General features: G+C 47.2%; 1 protein-coding gene across 9 annotated transcripts in view; it reads left to right on the forward strand.

Annotated features, from left to right (window-relative positions):
* SLC4A4 (solute carrier family 4 member 4) overlaps nt 1-18577 on the forward strand; it is a 231685-nt gene that overhangs the window by 136064 nt on the left and 77044 nt on the right. For 7 of the 9 annotated variants that reach the window (XM_064450722.1, XM_064450721.1, XM_064450714.1 and 4 more), the window contains 3 exons: nt 3804-3964; nt 6647-6826; nt 17757-17833. In XM_064450722.1, coding sequence (XP_064306792.1) covers nt 3804-3964; nt 6647-6826; nt 17757-17833 — 418 coding nt within the window. The remainder of the gene's footprint in view (nt 1-3803; nt 3965-6646; nt 6827-17756; nt 17834-18577) is intronic. The other 2 variants (XM_064450723.1, XM_064450720.1) reach the window with 1 other exon arrangement.

An 18577-nucleotide genomic window follows, 5' to 3' on the forward strand; every position in this document is an offset into this window, starting at 1 on the left:
GATCTTGCACAACAAAACCTGCTGTAAGCTACGGAGCGGCTCCTGCAGCAGGCCATACTGGCTAAAGCTGGCCAGCTCTGCGCTTCAGCGGGCAGGGGAGCTGCCAGCTGAGCCGCTCGCTGCAGCTCTTTGGTCCAAGACTTGAAAGAGGATTGTATCAAAAGTATCTAGCAAATGATACCATCCCTTCCAGAGCTGTTTTGGGCAATAGAAAAATAAATGGTACGTGTCACAGAAAATTTCTAGCGAGAACCTTAAAGCTACCAAATAAAAGATGTTCCCAGAAGGGGACCTTTAGTTGCCCATCCTGGTTCTTGATTTTTGTGAGCTGAGCTGCCTGTGTTGCAGCCCCAGTACAGACGGGCTATAGTTGTCCCCCTGCAGATGGGGACGTTTCTGACAGAGCAGGGCGCGAGGGTGGCGTGTTCCTTTGCGCGCTCCTGTGGCCTGTTGGCGCTTCGTGGCGTCGCGCCACCGTTCGCAATAAAGGGCCGTTTTGGAAAAACATCCTTAGCGTACACAGGGTTTCACAACAAAGCCGTGTAAACGCGTTAGAAGTAGAGCAGTAAAAGGGAAGGTTTATTGCTGTTAAAAGGTAACCTGAAGATTTGGGTCACTGGGCACTCCTTGTTCGTTTTGTTGGCGCTCGTAATCGATTTACCTGGTGTGGATGGACAAGCCTTTGCACTAACGTGCGCGTGTTTGCATTTCAGCGGTAGTTACAGGATACAGAGCAAGCTAGGAAAAGGAAGAGACCTGCAGCAGCTGGAAGCCACCAGTCTGTTTTGAGGCTCAGTACAGTCCATTTGGAGAGCAAGACGTGCCCACCGTAGCGTGGGGATTGTCATTCTACAAGGCAGGGAGATGGTAGAAAGAGCATGAGGTTACAGAGCAAAGGAACGAAAGGACAGTGGCATGGCGGATAAGTGGTTTTTTTTTTTTTTTAGTCTTCTGTTACAGTCTTATTTTATTACGTAAGCTCTGTCAGGCAGTACGTTTCTATCCTTCACCCTTTTACACATTATAACATTAACACACCTTTTATCCAATCCTTTTTGATGCTCTAAAATGGAAAAAAAAAAAGGAAAAGCTCCTGCATCCCGGTTAGCAGAGATGCTGGCCGGCTTCACAATATGCATACATGGACTGTGCCGTTGGCCCCCAGGCACACGCTGGGAGTGCAGGGTGTATTCTGCCACCAGCGGCACTTGGTTGCCTCCGGATTTTTTTCTCGCCAGCCTCAGCCCTTTGGAGCCAATGCTGCTTGCGAGGTACCTCAATTCCATAGTCCCCAGTACCAGGAGAGCCTTGCTGGAGCCGTCAGCGTTGTTTCCAGGGCCCTGGCAGACCGTGGGTGTTGTATGTCACACCTTGCTGCTTCTCGGGTGTGGTCACAAGTAAGTGAAGTACAGCTGGCAGACAGGAGGAATATGTAGCTGTCGAGAGCAGAGCGGGATAGAAAGGAGGAAGGTAATTTGATTGTTTGTTTTCTCAAATGACAGTGGAGATAATCTCTTGCCCTGAAACAGTACGCTGCTGCTAGGCTGCAGAGAGCATTGCTTTCAATGCTTGGGAAGCTCCCGAGAGCTGCACCGTTCTATGCTCACGCGATAAGAAGCATTAACCCTGCGGCTGTCTCTCTTGCTCTCTCCATTACCCTCCACGCTGGTAGGCCGGCACTTTTTTCCTGTGCTCTGCAGCTGCCCGTGAAACTTTCTAGTTGTGAGCGAGCTGTTGTGCAAAAACAGATGGAAAAAAAAAAATAGTAAAGAAGGCGGCATTGGTTAAATGTATGGGAAGCCACGTGGACAGCTTTGCTTAACGCTGGCTTGGCAGGAGATGGTGTGCACCAGGGCTTCAGGAGGGACTTAAGAACCAAGCGTCTAAAGCTGCTTCAGGGTGTTTGGAGGCACCTCGCTTTCAATCCCCATTGAAACGGATGGGCTTGAAGGCTCCCTGGGGAGAGTGGCGTTCTGGGGACTGTGCTCAGTGGAGCGGGGGCTAGTTCAAACAGGTTTGTAAGTTAAATGTGGTTTATTGTGTTTATATTGTGGGTTATAGTGAGGAAAGTAAACAGAAAGCAAATACTGATTGTAGTGAAGAATACGCTTTCACCGAAAAGACAAACGCTTTGTAATTTGCAGCCTTCGTGCTGTTGCAGGGTAAACTGCGTCTCAGTCCCACTAACATGTTGCCTTTGAAATCCGTGGGTTTGCAGCTGCCCAGGTCCCTTAGGTGTCCTGGGAAGTACCTGGATTTTGTGAACTAAATAGAACCTTATTAATCTGAGATCAAATTCAGACCTTTAGCTTGAGTTTAAAAGCAGCTTTAAAAAAAAAAGTAGTCTCAAAAAGAGATTATTGCAATTGAAAAGCATAATTAATTAATCCTCAAGTAACACATTTTTTCAGGATTAAATATAATTTCACTTGGTGTTAATAATATTCTTTTGAACCAATTTATGAGCTTCCTTACCTTTACATGTGTGGTTTTTTGTCTTAATAATCCCCTTATATTAGTCACTGGGATTTTCATTTTCCACATATATTAAAATAGTATCTCAAGGCAGGATTAAAAAGCACTTCTGCTTTGCAATTAGGTGATATTAAAACGCTTCCTTTGTCCTGCACTCTGAGCTGATACCAAAGCCATAGCTGGCTGCTGCAATAAAGGAAGAGGGCCTGCGGCGTCTCTTCCCTCGTCCCGGCGCAGGGGAGGTGGGAGCCGGCTGAGATCTCCTCCTCCACCCCGCAGAAGGAGCTGGTGGCTCCGTCCCAGGCCGCCCACCCGTGCAGACCCCTGGCCGGGCGCAGCGGGGCCAAGCCGTGGAGGTGGAGGCGGGCTGCAGCCTGGCGCTCGGGGAGCTGAAACATCATTTTAGGTGTGTCAGGAGTATTTTGCACAGAACAGAACTTAACCTTTGCTCTAATCTTCAACTAGAGATGAGCTGAGCTTTCCTATTTTTTCAGACCTACTTTGTTAAATCATTAAACAACGGCTAAAGAGTGGAGAGGGAAATGACAAGCCCCTTAATTTGTGTCTTTTCCTTTGGTGGCTCGCTTGCTCTGCTAACAACATCTTCAGGTTTGGCTGGGAGGTGCTCTTCCCCTCCACCCTTTGCCTCCCGCCAGCCTGTGGCTACGGGGCAGTATTTATTCAGTGCTGCTGAGTTTTGACAGCGGCTGAAGTTTTCAGATTTTATTGTCCGGATTTGAATGCTCGAATACAAGTCACCTTATTCCCAGAAATGCTGATTGCTCCCCCTTGCCCTGCTTTTTTGTGGAGCTGTGGTGCTCAGCCCTTCTCACCTGAGATTATTCAAGTGTGAATGTAGTTACCACTCTGTCTCTCGGTTGGGCCTGGTGAAGCGGCGGTGGAGGAGCTGTGCTTGGTTTGATGCAGTGTCCTGTTAGGGACCGGGTGTGCAAACCGGGGAGGCAACAACCAGGTCTCAGCTGAGTCGCTGAAGCTGCCTGTGTACTCTTGGCCTGGAGCAAACATCAGCTAAAGGGTGGTGTCAGTTTTAGTGTTGGTGAAAGCTATTAAAGATAACACGTTTTACCTCCCGTTTGCAATAGTTGACCAGCAGGCAGAGCATTGCGGCCGCTCAGCTGACACATGCCGATTCATTAAGCCTTTGCAACTTGATCGTGGATTTGTGGCCTCGGAGACGTGTGGGAAAATGCCTGTGCTTGAACTTGTCGGTATGCCGTGACGGTTGAGCTGTCTCGCTTCTGTCCGAGATGTATGTCTGCGAGGAGCCGGCTGCTTTAACACGGTCTCGTCGCTCTGCCCTCTCGTAGGTGGATCAAGTTTGAGGAGAAGGTAGAACAAGGTGGGGAGCGATGGAGCAAACCTCACGTGGCCACCTTGTCCCTGCACAGCCTGTTTGAGTTAAGGACGTGTATAGAGAAAGGCTCGATAATGCTGGATATGGAGGCCACTTCTCTCCCACAGGTGGTGGGTAAGTAGAGCTGCCTTGGCTCCTTCCCTCAACTCTTCCCTATGAATTTTTGTTAACCCTGATGATGGTTTCACTGATGGCTTTAATGAAAGCGCTGCTTATTGAATAGAAGAGGAAAATGAGGAAATAATCCTCTAATGAGTACATAGAAAGGGAAAACTAGAAAGTACCTAGAGAAGGATAACAGATCAGTGAAAGAAGTTCTCAATTTGGAAAGAAGAGTAAAAGAATTGACTTCAAGGATAATTAGTGCTTAATTTTTGGTCATTATACAGAACCATTTGGATCCTGAAATACATATCTTGAGTTATATCCTAAGATATCACTACACGTGGGTGAAAGGAATAGCATACACTGATTTATGTTCACTGCCAGAAACATAACATGTAAAAGGCCAGCTCGCTCAGGATAGAGGCACCTGGCAAGTACTGCTTCGTGCAGAGCGTTGGCCCACGTGCTTATACCACAGCCTGGTTCTGGCCGAGGTCCCAGCGTGGGCCACTGACGGCAGGCGAGGCTCTGTGTAGGATGGGGGGCTCCCCTCCGGCAGAGGAGAGCGAAGAGCAGCCGCAGCACCAGCTGATGCTTCACTCTGTGGAATGGGATGGCAATTTTTTTTGCAGTCAAAACAGCCATGGCCTGGGATGACACGTAGTGACATTGCCGAGAGCTATACCGTGTTCCCGATGACGTGGGAGAAGACATAGGAAAATAAATTTTAAAAGTGAGCCATCCACTGGAGGTGCATTTACCCAAAATGCTGAGTTCAGAAGCCATTGTGTGAAGAGGTGCAGAAGAGCAAAAATAAATACACCCCCACACCCCCCAAAACTCTGTGCTTTGAGCTATCATCTCAGGAAGCAGGCTCAAAATTGTCCTGGCGTGAAATTATCAAATATGAGGTGTTGCACTAGTTTGTAAGACTTGGAATTACAAAAGCTGACTCTGAAGTTATCTACAGAGTTTTAAGCTTAGTTTTGTAGGTGCTTATGGTGGCATTTATCCTCCTTTATTTCTGTGTCTGTGCATCCAAATGCACGGCTTCGCAAAGTTTTTTAAAAAAAAACCAAAACCAAAACCAACCAAACCTCTGAAGTTTTATGCTGAAGCTGAATGTGCTTCAGAAGACAGCAGCTGATGTCAGTGGTACAAAACTTTAACTCTCAAACATTAAATTTCTTTTTGAAGTCGCTTTGAGATGTCACCTTCAATATCCTTCTTCAGCACCCAAATTAAATCTAAGTCCTGGGAGATTAAATGACAAATCAGTGGCTGCTGTCACTGTAACACTGTCCTGAGTTGGGGTACTTGTGCTGGCCCAGATCCCTAATCAGATAGACGGGGCTGTCCAAGAAGCCTGCAGTCTTGGTTTCCAGAATTATTTAATCACGATCACTTGGCTGGTGTCTAGCAGTGACATGCAGGAAAGGAAAACTTAGAGCTCTCTCTGTCTCATATCAGAAACATGGAAGGGAAGAAATGCTTGCCAAACAGAGAAGGATAGAGTTGATGAAGGCAGACATGTTGTTCTGAAGGAAGTATTCCAAAACTCACTAGCAAAAAATATGAGCAACAGAAACGTGTAGAGAAATGGCACTTGACAAAAATCAACCTTTTGCCAAACATTTTGTGTAACCGTACCTCTACGTGCCTGTAACCATCCTTTTCTGAGCCGGGGTGGAAGAACCAGCCTTTTTGCCCTGGTGATTTGAAGAGGCATTAATTCTTGGGCAGCATATAGAAGGTGACTTTCTGACTCACTGAATTAGCAAATGTGATGCATGTTCTGCCTCCACTTTCCCATAACTCTTATTATTAGCACAAATAAAAGTTACTGGTAGACAAATAAGAGCTGCCACTTTCCCTTGGGGGACAGCACGTTAACTGAAGTAATCAAGGGAACAACTTAATGTGAGATTCAATGCACAATAGAGATTCTTAATAAATCTGGCTGCCTTTTTTTTCCCCTTCTGGGATAGGGGAAGAGAAAGGAGAGAATGGGAAGTGTCTTTGCAGTGGGCCGGGAGCCTTTTTTCCCGGAGATTCAGTTAAAGGCAAGGCCACGTGTTAGATCCTGTGACAACTGGAGCAGGCTCTGCCTTGAGTAGCTGCCGTCATCTTACTGCAGTTCTGAGAGCGAGTGATTTAATTAGTTACCCATCTCCGGGACTTTTTCCTATCATTAGATTAGGTTTTACTGGGGGCCTGCGAGGTGAACTCAGGCCTTGTTGAATCCAATAGAAGTTTTACCATGTTCTTTTTGGGAGCATACTGGAAATCGCAATGTAGTTGTAGCTTCTTCACTGAAATAGAGGGTCAGAGCAGATTCCCTTTCTGAGCTAAGAGCGTCTCGTCCTGGGTACGTGTTGAGTTGGAACAGGCTCAGTGGCGCGTATGTACACAACAGAAGGGAGTCTCAGGGCAATAGGTGTGTGTTGGTGGCTGATGGGTTTTGCTGGGTGGAAATGCTTACGTTCTGTTTCGAAAGAAATGTCTAAAAGAGATTCCAAATTTTTAAAAAATGGTGAAATCTGGTGGTTTTGAGATGGGAAGGAAAGCCTTCAAAATGGTAGGGTGAAAATGATCTGCCTCTCCCCCTGCTTTCCCTTGATGCAGCTGCGTTTTGTGCTTTGTGATTAATCGTCCCCTCCTCTCCCTCACCCCTTTCTTTGCGTTCCACAGAAATGATCGTTGACAATCAGATCGAGACGGGGCTTTTGAAATCAGAACTGAAGGACAAAGTCACCTACACGCTGCTCAGGAAGCACCGGCACCAGACCAAGAAGTCCAACCTGCGCTCTCTGGCTGACATTGGAAAGACCGTCTCCAGTGCAAGTAGGATGTTTACCAACCCCGATAATGGTAATGCAGAGGCTAACTGGCTATAGCCTTCCCTTTTAAAGCAACCCACCAAACTTGCCCGCCAAAAACTAACTGCGTTGCCTTGACAATGCTTTTCTAACCCACGATTAGTGTAGCGAGACCCGTACTGATAACCGCGTCAGTGGTGGGCTCTGAAGGCTGCTCTGGCCGTGGCACATCGCTCTAACCGTATCTTCACTGGACTGAGTGGGAGAGGAGGGGAGGCAGCAGGCAGGCAGCAGGGTGCAGGAGGCGCAGGGAAAGGCAGGGCGATGCTCTTGCGGCTGGTGCGTAGGAGATGGCGTGGGAACCATCACAGGAAAGAGAGATTTACAAAAAAACTCCAGCCGTGCCTGAACTAAAAGGCCGATCATCCGAAGCGTTTGGGCAGAGACAAAGCTTTCACGCGTGTTTGATTTCTGTAAGGGATGGTGTCGATGACACTCTTAATCAAAAACTACGTGGTAGTAACATCTAGCTTGCATTTTATTGCCATACAATCATTGTCCAGTGTGGGTAAAGCTGATTTCCACCTTGCTTTATTCGTCCTAAAATTGTTTTGTGGTGTATGTTGTGAATGTGTCTCTCTCTCACAATATGGCACGATAGATAGTGCCGTGTCTATAGTGGTGTCCGTAGAAGTGTGTGTGCGCCTGGATGCAGACAGCTATAGAGGCCTTGGCAGCGGCTCTGTACTTGTCCGTACATTGAGATTCGCAGCCCTCCTACTAGTGGTGATCAGAAAAGAGGAGTTTTAAGCCTATTTTCATGTCTTGGAGTTCTGTCAACTGCCTCCTCTTGCAGTCTGGAAATTTGTCTAGAAGCTGCCATTTTAAAATACCCAGAAATGAAAGCAAGCGAAGGAATTATTTTCTTCTTGCTACATTTAAGGCCTCTTAGTTTTCTGTGTTCTGCTTCAAAAACTCACCCTAATATTTCTCCCTAACCTTTTCTCTTACTTTATCAGTATTTCCTACTTTTTATCATCCTTTGCTTTTGCAACAGGTGTGTATGTGCATGCGAAGAATATTTATTGCTCTCGATGGTGCATCTTGTCACGTACGAGTGCCTTGCTAATGCAGTGCCTAAGTGATTAACACAAAGGCGCAATGACATGAATCAAGGGAACGTCCTGGGCGCGCAGCTTTTCGGTGAATATCCCTGCAGGAGTCCAATGGAGCAAAGAGAGGGACGATGCTCTGGAGAGCGTTATAAATAAATTCCAGTTGTGGGGAAGGAGCTCAGCATGGCCAGCTGAGGTGGTTGGTGCAAGCCCAAGACAGGGGATCCTCTTCCAGAGCGCACTGCAGTGAGGGGAAGGGTTCTTCTGGGCATCACCAAGCTTTGCTTTTGGCCTGCAAATTCCCACAAGCCTTGGGCAGACACTGTGCTGACTGGGTAGTATACACAGGTGGGAGCGCCTGAGGAGGGCCAGATCCAAGAGGGGTGGTGTTCAGGAGCTCTAGCTAAACCGTAGCTCCTCAAGGTCCACTGCTCATTTTCCATTAGTGTCAGGCATAAAATTTGTAGGTGCCTCAGCTTCTTGCCCTAAAATCAGCCAGGCACTTAAATCAGATGCCCGGAGGATGCCTCAGTCGTGCCAGGCTTGGGCACCCGGCGGGTAACCCGTGTTTGTTTTCAGTTGGCATTAAGACATTACGTTCTTTCCAGTACCTGCTCTGGGGCTTTCCGTTGTGTCCTCCCCGCTGTTTGTGTGAGAGGCATCTCACACATCTCACGGCCGTTGCAGGTAAAACGCATAAGCATTATTTGTGGTGGTGTCTATAGATATCAGCTGCCACCTCTGTGACTACAGCTCCTTTTGGACCTTTGAAAAGATGAACAGGTTTGCTTTGAGGAGAAGGATCCTGGACTGTAGCCATGCTGTATGGGAGGCAAAACATAAGGCAGACATGACTTCAGCGCGCGGCGCTTGGGTGCTTCGGTCACCTCCCGCGTGGGGTGGGCCGTGCCCGCGGTTCTCGGCTCCTGCCCCAAACCCCGCTCCTGCAGGTAGGCACTGCGACGCCGAGGGATATGCTAACGTGGAGGGACACAACAAGAGTCTTAGCTGAAGGGGTTAAAATGGTCTCCGTTTACAGCATGCATCCACCTTCCACCTCTGCATTGCATCTGTTTTTACTGCACCCTATGCCTGCAACAGCCTCCGCTTTTTGTCAGCAGCTGGTGAATGTCAGATTCGTCCTTTCTGCAGTTAACGTCCTTCCTTGAGGAGCCATCAAACCCTCAGAGTGTTAAAGACAAATTAAAACTTAGTGGAGGGGTTTGAAGGTGAATCATGCTCAGTGTATTATTTAGCTGTACCTTAGATGCTAAGCCCTGTCTCTTCGCTGTGCCGGAGCTAGGCTTTCAGGCTGGTTAAGGAGAAAATAATCGCGTGCTTATCCTGGGAAGGGTGACGCTGACAAAGGGCATTCGTCTTAAGTTCTCGCTCCAGCCCCTGCTTATTTTCATGGCCGAGGGCATCCTTTATTGGGATCCGAGGTGACTTTGTTTTTCATTCATTTCTTTTTCTTGTTCAAAGGGGCCAACTGTCTCAGTTGGACTGATTCTCAAGAAATTCTTCCCTGGCTCTGCTTAGCCTGCTGGCTGACCTTCAACCACTCATTTCATATTGTTTTGCCTCTGTTTCCCCACCTGGGATGTTTATGTTTCATGAGAATATGTAATACATTATGTTCCATGACAGTTCAAGTGCTTTGAGACTTAAGGAGGGAGAGGCTTAGATACAAAGGGAGATAATTCATGAATAGTTGTTACTTTTTCATTAAACTGTAAATAATAAATAACAGTAACACGAGAATATATTTGATCAAGTCATACCATGCCCCCTGGCATGCACTGAGTGCCTCTCACGTGTTTCTAAAGGCAGAACTTGTCCTTTAGACATAAAAATTTAATGCGGCCCACAGGAGTGCAGCTGTCTCTCAACGTGGCTAATCACAGTAATGAAAGTGCCATCAGCCCCAAGCGCTCATAAATTTCCCCGAGAGTTTCTTTCCGGGTAGGTGTTTCCTTTCAGCGTCTACCTTTTCATTTCAGCACCAGCGAAACTTCCATCCAATATTCACGTTGCCGCCAGGTTCGTGAGAACGACAGCCCCTCTGCGCCTCACTTGGTGCTCCCCTCCGCGCAGTAGGGTTACGGGCTGGTAGGGCTGGGAAGCGGCTCGGCTTTCTGCTCGACTGGCCTTTACTGCCGTTGTTAAAAGGGGGGAACTTCTCATCGCTAGTTTCCCCATAAAGCGCGCTGATGTGAATTACGAAGCACGCCGCTCATTTAACGGACGCGGTTATTGTGTGTTCATTAAGGGTTGTTAATGAAACGATCTCTACTGAAGCTGAACCAGACCCTGCTGTAGGTGTAAAGGTGTCATGCAACTTACTGGCTCTTACTGGGCAATCACAATTGGTTTGGAACCGATGATGTTGATACGTACCTACATGTATTAAAGTACTTTCAAAAACATTTATTTAGGAGGCACTTCAGCGTGATGTCATTACCATGGATTCTGCCCATGATTTCCCTGCCTTTTTTAAAAAAAATTCAGGGCAGTTGGGCTTAAAATCCAAATTAAATAATGACAGAATTCTTCAAGGGTATTTGTTAAATCTGAAATCTGGAAATATCCCCTGGGCCAATGGTTCCCTGGCTAGCAGAGTCATCCTCCGACCCCTTCTTTCATTTCACTGCTCTTCTAGAAGATAAGACTAAGCAGCAATCAGATGGGCAGAAACAAGGAACTTTGGAGCGGCAAAGGTGTGCGCTGAGTGCCTTTTATTCATTGCTGTGTTGTAAAGATTGATATTTGGGTCATGCGTGTGGGAGGATGTTTTCTCAGAGGTCTTTTTGCTCTTGGGAAAGAAACGGAGCAAAAGATGGTAATTTCTTGTGTGGCAACAGACGGAGGAGGATAAATCAAAGCACTCCTTTGCTGTCCATTCAGCAGGAAAAAGATGAGTATCAAAAAGCCGAGCAGGCAAAGCTGTACCAAGTAATTACTCAAAGTTACCTTCCAAAGACACCACCCTTTTCGTTTCTTTTATTGGCAGAAGGTTGAGCTCTATGAAGTGTTCCACGAGGACGTTTCAATTTTACATTTCAGTTGAACTCCTGCAGTGTGTTTTCACAGGTCTTTTTGGGCGCCTTGTTTCTTGGACTGGCTTTCTAAGGGTTCTTTGTGGCCTTTCCTGGCCCTGGGTACAGCACTTGACGCGAAGCCCTGCTATAAATAACGTACGTATACGTTAGCAGCTCTCCAGCAGTCCTTGCCCAGCCGGCACACCTTTGGGTTGTAATTCAGGTTTGCCACTGTATAAAATGAGAACCGCGGTCACCCTTCCTTATGCAGGTGCCTGAGGATTGTCTGATCAGTGTTTACCCGTGCTTTGGTGGTGACATTTGCTATGCATTTTTGACATTTTTGGTTAAAAGCTTCCTGCCCGCCAGCATTTTGTGTAATTTAACACCTGTGAGAGCCTTTGGCAAAAGCCCTTTGGCAAAAGCGTTGAAGAGAAGCGGTCGGATCCTGCTAAAACCGAGCTGGCAGAGGCTGTAGAGAACTGTGATGTGTGTAAGTGTGAGCATTTAACCACCATAAATAACCCGTCACCATGCGGATGGTGCCTGTGCTGCCCAAACCCCTCATAAACGTTATTTATTTTTGTTCTGCCGACAGCGTAGTTTGGAAACAGTTGAGTTAAAATAACACTTTGGCTGCCTGCAATGCGTTGGCTGATGCGCTGAGAGGGTAGCTAGCAACAGCCGAAAACTTTTCTCCTCTAAAGTTTTTATCCTATGTTAGAGTTCAGCTTTATTCAGTTACGTGTTTTGCATACAAACTGCATCCTCAGTCCCTTAAGAGAGTTCAGTGATGGTGTCAGCCCGATAATACCAGCGCAGGAGGAGAGACGTTTAAGTCAGGAATGAGATATTTCTCAAGGAATGCTTGGAAAAACCCCACCAATGTATTGAGCTGTTTGCATTCTTTGAAGCATTGCAGGCTAGGGCGCGTATTTCCAAGCCCAAATTGGTGTGCCTGGGTGCGTACGTGGTCAGGATGCTCAAAGTTGGCTCCTACAGGGACGTGACCTGATCATTTTTCAGATGCGCTGTGTGTCTGCTGTTCTTACTGACCACGGCACAGCTTGGGACTGCTCAGCGCTAGTGCTGCAGCTGCCTTACTCAGTTCCTGGAAATCCGCTTCTAAGATGCCTGAATTTTAGGCACCAGGGATGGAAAACTGGCTCCAGACCTGCCAGCTGAAGGGTGGAGCTACGGAGGAGGTGGTGTGCTCCCAACAAGTAGGCTTATCACTTTGGTCACCGAACTATGCGGGAAGGCACACTTGTGTGTAACTGCGACTGTCCCAACACTCCGCCTCCTTCCAGGCTTGCTTGTGCAATTGCTTGAGCGTCTCTTTCTTGCATTTTTTGTTTTTCCCTTTGACTTTTCAACTTTGCTCTCTTCCTCCTCTTTGCTGCTGCTGCTACTGTCTCCTGCTTGCGCCGCACAAGCACGCAGCCCGCTCGAGAGCTCCGTGCCCTGCCTAGCAACCCGCACGCTGGATGATGAAATGCGAGTGCAGCGCAGCCCCAGCGTGGGATGGCTCAGTAAGTCACGGGCAGAAGGGGTGAGGGCGGGCGGGCTGGGGGAGACGAGAGGAAGAGGAACGGGTGGCTCGCACCAGCCGGTCTCCTAACGCTTGCTGCTGCATTAACAGTGGGAAGGCTGCAAAGCGTTGCTTGAGGAATGGCTGCTGCTCTGGGTGCCTGTGTTAGCCCCACGATCTCCTCCCGCTGCTCTATTTCACTCTGTTTTTCTTTTTTTCTTCACCTGGGATGAAATAGGTAGGTCGGCCTGCACGCCCCTTCTGGCGGTGGCCTCCCTCCTAAGCCATCTAGTGACATTTCTGGCGTCTACTGAAGTATCCTTTGGCTGTTGAAAGGGCTTCATTAATTTCACCACCAGTGCAATATTATAACTGCAACAAGCTTAAATATTTTAATTTCCATGTAAATTAAATACAAAAAATGGGCTCCCTTTGTCACACAGCTAGCAGGCCCCGCCGGCGTTATCTCTCAGTGATGAGCTGGACTTTTCTCAGGCCCTGCTTCTCTCTGGTTATCCTTTGTAAAGCATTACTCACGAGGAGCCTTGCTGTTCACACAGGAGCGAGCTGTTCCCCTAGGAAGGCACAGCTCCTTGCGCTGATGGCACAGAGACCTTCTTTGTAGGCCGTAGCGATCTACAGAAATCTGGATTTCGGGCTATTCCCCGTGAAAGATGACTGACAAGCCTCTTAGTAGAATGAGATAATAACATGGGGAGTTTGGACTGCCTTCCTTCCTTCTTGCACCAGGACTTAACTGAGCACAGCCAAGGAGAGGCTCGCATCGCCTTTGCCAGAGAGACGGAAATGTAAATTAGGCCTGAATCAGGAAATTAGCCTTAGCAAACTGCATGAGGGTGAACATCGTGTGCCGAGGGCTTTGGCTGAGGTCTCGGCAGCAGAATCATTTTACTCTGCTGCTTTGTTCAGGGCTCTGAGAGCCTGGAGACTGAGAGGCTTGTTGCTTCCTTCTGCTCCCGTATTTCCTCTCGATTCAGAGAAGCTGCTTGCCTGAGGACTCCCTAGTTTTTAACAGTGGGTTTTTCCCCTCTTTCAGGTCTTTCTCAGAAGTGGTATTGCAAGGCTTACCCCAGAGACTGAGATGGCCTCGTGTCACTGTAACCCCAAAACAGTTGGATCTGCTGTATGATTACTCTTACGAGCAGGCTTGCTATAAAAATGTAAAAAAATGAGTACTGGACATGTCCTTCCTGGCTGTGGGTCTTCAAAGGTGCACAACCATTAGGAACCTGAGTCAGAAGGGATTTAGGGTGTACAGATTTGGGCCACAGTGTCCACAAAGCCAAATGGCTTTTAAGCCAACGTTGTACGTGTCGAGTCTTGCATTTCTAGCAGCATTTTTCTGTTAGTGACTTTGCTTGGCAGTCAAGGTAAATTCAGGGTTTTGGGGAAAACTTCCAAATGGAGGCTGGGATACTGTCAAGTTCCTTAGGTCAGCAAAGCTGGTTAAAGGTGAAGCTTGTGGTTTCCAGCCTGTGTCCTGGAGATCATCAAAGTCAGTAATGAGTGGGACTAGTCTGAACTTGAGGACCTGGTAAGGCATCTTCAAAAGATGATATGCACAGACACCAGACTTCACTGGAGAGCAGTCATATTACGTGCTCGAGAGGTTTAGGCTGTCAGCATTAAGTGTAAGGTTTCTTGCAAGGAGATGGAGATAGGAATCGTCTTACCTGTGAGAGCCCTGTTTAAATTGGGATTATGAGACGCTTTCTACCTCCAAAGAACAAAGAGTGCGTTGTAAAGTTTTGGTGCTCAGATCTCTTCATGCAAGGCCAGTCTGATGACGGAAAAAGGGAGTGAATAAGGTCTGTGTGTTGTGCCAAGAAGTTGGAGCCATGGCTAACGTGCTCACAGCTCTTTGTGGGGATAACTCAGAAATGAGCGCAGGTGCAGGCTCGCGTTCCTCTTGGGCTCAGCTCCTCCTTCCCGGTAGGAGCTCTGTCACTGACTGGAACAGGACGGCTCTCTCACAAGCAGTTTCCTTAGAGAAAATATGAGAGCGGCGCTGAATTGCCAGCGAGGGATTTGAGGGCAGGAGGGCGACATTCCTCGTCCGAAGCGCTCTGTGACAGGAGGAGTTGCCCAAGAGCCCTCTGCCTGGAGGTTCCTGCTCCTTGTGCGGGGCTGTGTCCGACGTCCCTCACGTCTAGGCTCCGTGCGCTTGCCCTTGTCGAGCCGTGCAGTGCTAGTGCTGCTGTAGCTGCGATGGCTTTAGAGTATAGTCCAAGGTCATGTTTGTAGGGAAGTGTGGTATTTATTAAATCAAGGGGTAGAACTGGAAAAGGCAGTCAGGTGTTTTGGCACATGGGTCTGCCCAGGTAGGGAATAAATATGAGATGCCTTGAGAAGAGCTGCTCTGCATTTGATGTGGTTATGTTGATCGTGTTGGGAGAAAAACGCTGCTAGCAAGAGGCGATCAAGTCATTAGCCGCTTCCTCCAGAAAGAAGGGTAATTATCTCCTAAGAAACATTCAGCCCTGGACATCTAATAAACAAAGCAAACAAATGTTGTAATCTGGAAAAACACCAGCTCAGAAAGCTGTGGGCCCTGATTTTAGTCTGTTTATGCCAGAACTGGACCTAGAAATTTGGAAAACCACCAAAGCGGTCTGCAGGGATACCTTCAGCAGATGCCTTTCTCTACAGCTACATAGTGCAGCTCTTCTGAAGAAAAAGCATTGAAAGAGCATTAAACAACTACATAAAATAAAATCATTAGTATTTTGTACCCTTGCTCAAAGCTTTTTGGAAGCCATGCTTAGTTCCTTCTCAGTTGGAGTCTGTTAGCCATGCCAGGAGGAAGAGGACGAGAGGAAATCCATCTCTGCAATGCTGTCTCACCATCCACAGCAGAAGAGCAGCTCTCCCGAACCTGGCCTTGGGCAGGTGGGCAGTGTGGGGTACCCAGCTCTGACAGCAGCCCACCTGTATTCCCATCTCCACGGGTCTTTGAATTTCTCCAGATCTGTTTAACTCTGCCGAAGACTTTCTCCTTTAATTTCTCTCCCTCGGTAGCAGTCAGGTGATAGAAACGGACAGAAACTTCGCTTGGAGTCACTGAGCTGCGTGACACCGACTATCGGCGTGAACAAGCTTTGCATTTTAAAGAAAGTGCTTCTTGGATCCCTTGTTTGGTATCATTGGCTCAGATTTGCAAAGCAGCTGCGTGCATCTCTGCATGGAGCTTCAATCTTTCATTTTAATTTATGGGTACATTATATACTCATCAAAGATTTCCCAGAATTGGCAACGTCTGTGCAACCTTTAGAAGATAATTAATTGCACCATACAAGAAAAAGGAGCCCTGGCTTTCAATAATGGGCTTCAGGATTACAATAACCTGGGTTTAGTTGCAGGCTTTTTTGTCCAGCTTTGCTTTTTACTGAATAGAATTATTTATTAAATACGCGTATCCAGAAGGTGTTAGGAACAAAGTAATGTCTAGCCATCTAACAGACACATCATGCATGAGCAAGTTTGATCGCTTTCCTCCTGTTCTGTTTACGTGTTTATCTCCTACCTACAGATTCATATCAAGCATTCAGTCAAAATTTGTGGACATCTCTAAGTCTGGCTTACTAATAATTAATTAGGAGAATGGGTTAGTAATATAAATATATGTAGCTTAAACCAGTCTTCCAAGTGGCATTTCTCACTCTATGAGCAAATATATTTGTAAAACCTTTGAAGAGACAGGTGGGGTCTTAAACCTGGCTCGCAACAACAGCAGGAAGAGGAAAAACTGGGGATCCCCCTTTTGTAATACTGGATCTCTCTGCTTGTGCTTGGCTTTTGCTACGTTGAGGTTGCTGGATGTGGCGATAACAAACAGCAGCTATCTTGAGATTCCAGGTGGCTCATAAGAAAGAGTCTGTCTCCACGTACGTTGAATATGTGGTAAAGGAGGCCCAGCTCTGGGAGTCCAGATCTTTCTCTTCCTTTTTTTTTTTTTTCCCCTCTTTTTTTGCCCAGTATGCTGTTTTATTCTAGAGCTTGTTTGCACTGGGAGCGGATGAACACTGAAAGCTTGAACATCCATTTTGGTATGAATATTGAAGCATAATTCTAATCAATATTGTCTCAAAACATAGCCTAAGTTGGGAAATGCCTCAGTACCATTTCTTTTTCAGTATATTCTGTCTTTCCAGTTAGGTTCCTAGTCAGAAACTCTCTGATAACAGCTTCTGTTGCTATGCTTCTGGTTTCTGCAAGCGTGCGTGAGACGGGATGGGAAAATTTCAGAATAATTAAAAAAATGCATACTGACCGCTGTAGTTTATGATACAGTATCCATCCAGAGTCTTTTTTTATATAGATAGATATAGATTAAATTATCTTTTTTCTTTTACAATTACAGCCCTTTCCAGTTTTAACTCCAAATGCTTTTAGTGGGATTGTAGAACTGAATTCTGAAATCATGGGGCTTTTTCCCAAGTTCTGTAGAACTATTTCCATATGTTCTGGTGGTCTCTGAGAACGCAAGAATAAGCAGGGTAAGTAGTCCGTAAGGGAGCAAGCCTCTCCTTGCTAGCTGTTCCGCAGCGTTCAAGTGCCAGCACGTCAGGTTTACAGGCGAGTGGTTGGTCTTGGAAAAAGAAATGGAGGTGAACTGCTTCAGCTCTTTGTCTCTGGAGGTTTTCTCCATCTCTCTGGGGTATCTGGTGTCAGGAATTGGTGGCTTTTGGCCAATCAACGTGGTGCACACGTTGTTTTAATGAGTAAAGCGCTTAAGGTTCATGAGCTTACATGAAGAAAGGTAGATTTTTATTATTGGCTCTTTCGAAGGACCAAGAGCCACCAACCTCCCTCGCTGCCTGAGCTGCGTACCGAAGGCTGGGATGCTGAGGAGTGTAGGGCAGATGCCACTTATGTAGGAGAGCTTAGGCGAGGGGTTTGCAGGTCGGAATGACCGCAAGGGTCCCAGCCCTGTTGAGGGACAGGTTTGTGACTGGGTCCTGCATGACCCAGCAGCATCAGTGTCAGCAGCCGGTTGCTGCTTTGCTTTTTCCCCCACAGGCAGGAGTTATGGGAAGTCCTTAGACTCTTTTGCTGTCCTAAGAGTCATGGGATCACTGTGGGTCAGAGACGATGTAGCGTTAGCATCTTAATATCCCATGTGCCACGTAAAGTCACAGAAAGCAGCCTGTCAGGGTCTTAAACTCCCCACATGAACCTCCTTTGTGCAAGGAAGGGTGTTGCTGTAGCCTGAGCCTCTGTGTCCTTCTGCCTGGATTGAAACAGGTGCTTTAACTGGTGTTGACGTTGTTCTTACAGGCAGCCCAGGCATGACTCACAGAAACCTGACTTCCACCAGTCTGAATGACATCTCTGACAAGCCTGAGAAAGATCAGGTAAGCTTCAGATTCAGACTTTGCTTGCTGATGTGTATGGTTAGGAGCTGGATGGTAGGGAAAGAGCCTCTGTACCACAAAACTGAAGCAGAAGAAGAGGGTAAACAAGGTAAGTAGAATATTTCCAAGACCTGTGAATGGATCCTCCACTTTTTAAGCACCAGCCCTTGAAAACAGCAGGTTAAATTCTTGCAAGGCCCGAAGCAAGTGACGCCATGTACATGGTGTCTCACGGATGCCCATGAGAAAGGAGGGAAGACATCCAGATATTGATGTATTTCAGATCCTCTTCCTGCTGAGAAGAGGGTCTTCAGGGGTTACAGCAAGGGTCTGCACGGGAGCTACGGTCCTGCAGCACTCCACGCGTGTTCACAAGGGCTGTGGGTAAATCCATGGGGCAGATGGGGAGCATTCAGGGAAATGTGTCCCTACTACAGCAGCTGGTGGAATAGCAGATGCTAGCTCAGCCTGTGTGACTGTGCACCGCTATAGAAAGGCACCTGCGCTGACAGGTAACCGTGGAAGGACCGTGGAGTTGAGTAATAAAGTTACAACTGGCCTTCAGTGCCACGTCTCCATGAATTTGACCAATTTCTTAGATTAGGGTAATGTTTGCAGTATATCATATGGGCTGTCTTTGTGTCTGTTCTCGTCCTTTCGGAGAGCTGAAGAGTCTGAGGGGTAAGAGTGAGTTTATTTCAACTCTTAGAAAACTGGGGTCTGAATAAGGTCTCTGTGCAAATT

This window comes from Phalacrocorax carbo, chromosome 4 (assembly GCF_963921805.1).
Source record: "Phalacrocorax carbo chromosome 4, bPhaCar2.1, whole genome shotgun sequence".
Classification (NCBI taxonomy): domain Eukaryota; kingdom Metazoa; phylum Chordata; class Aves; order Suliformes; family Phalacrocoracidae; genus Phalacrocorax; species Phalacrocorax carbo.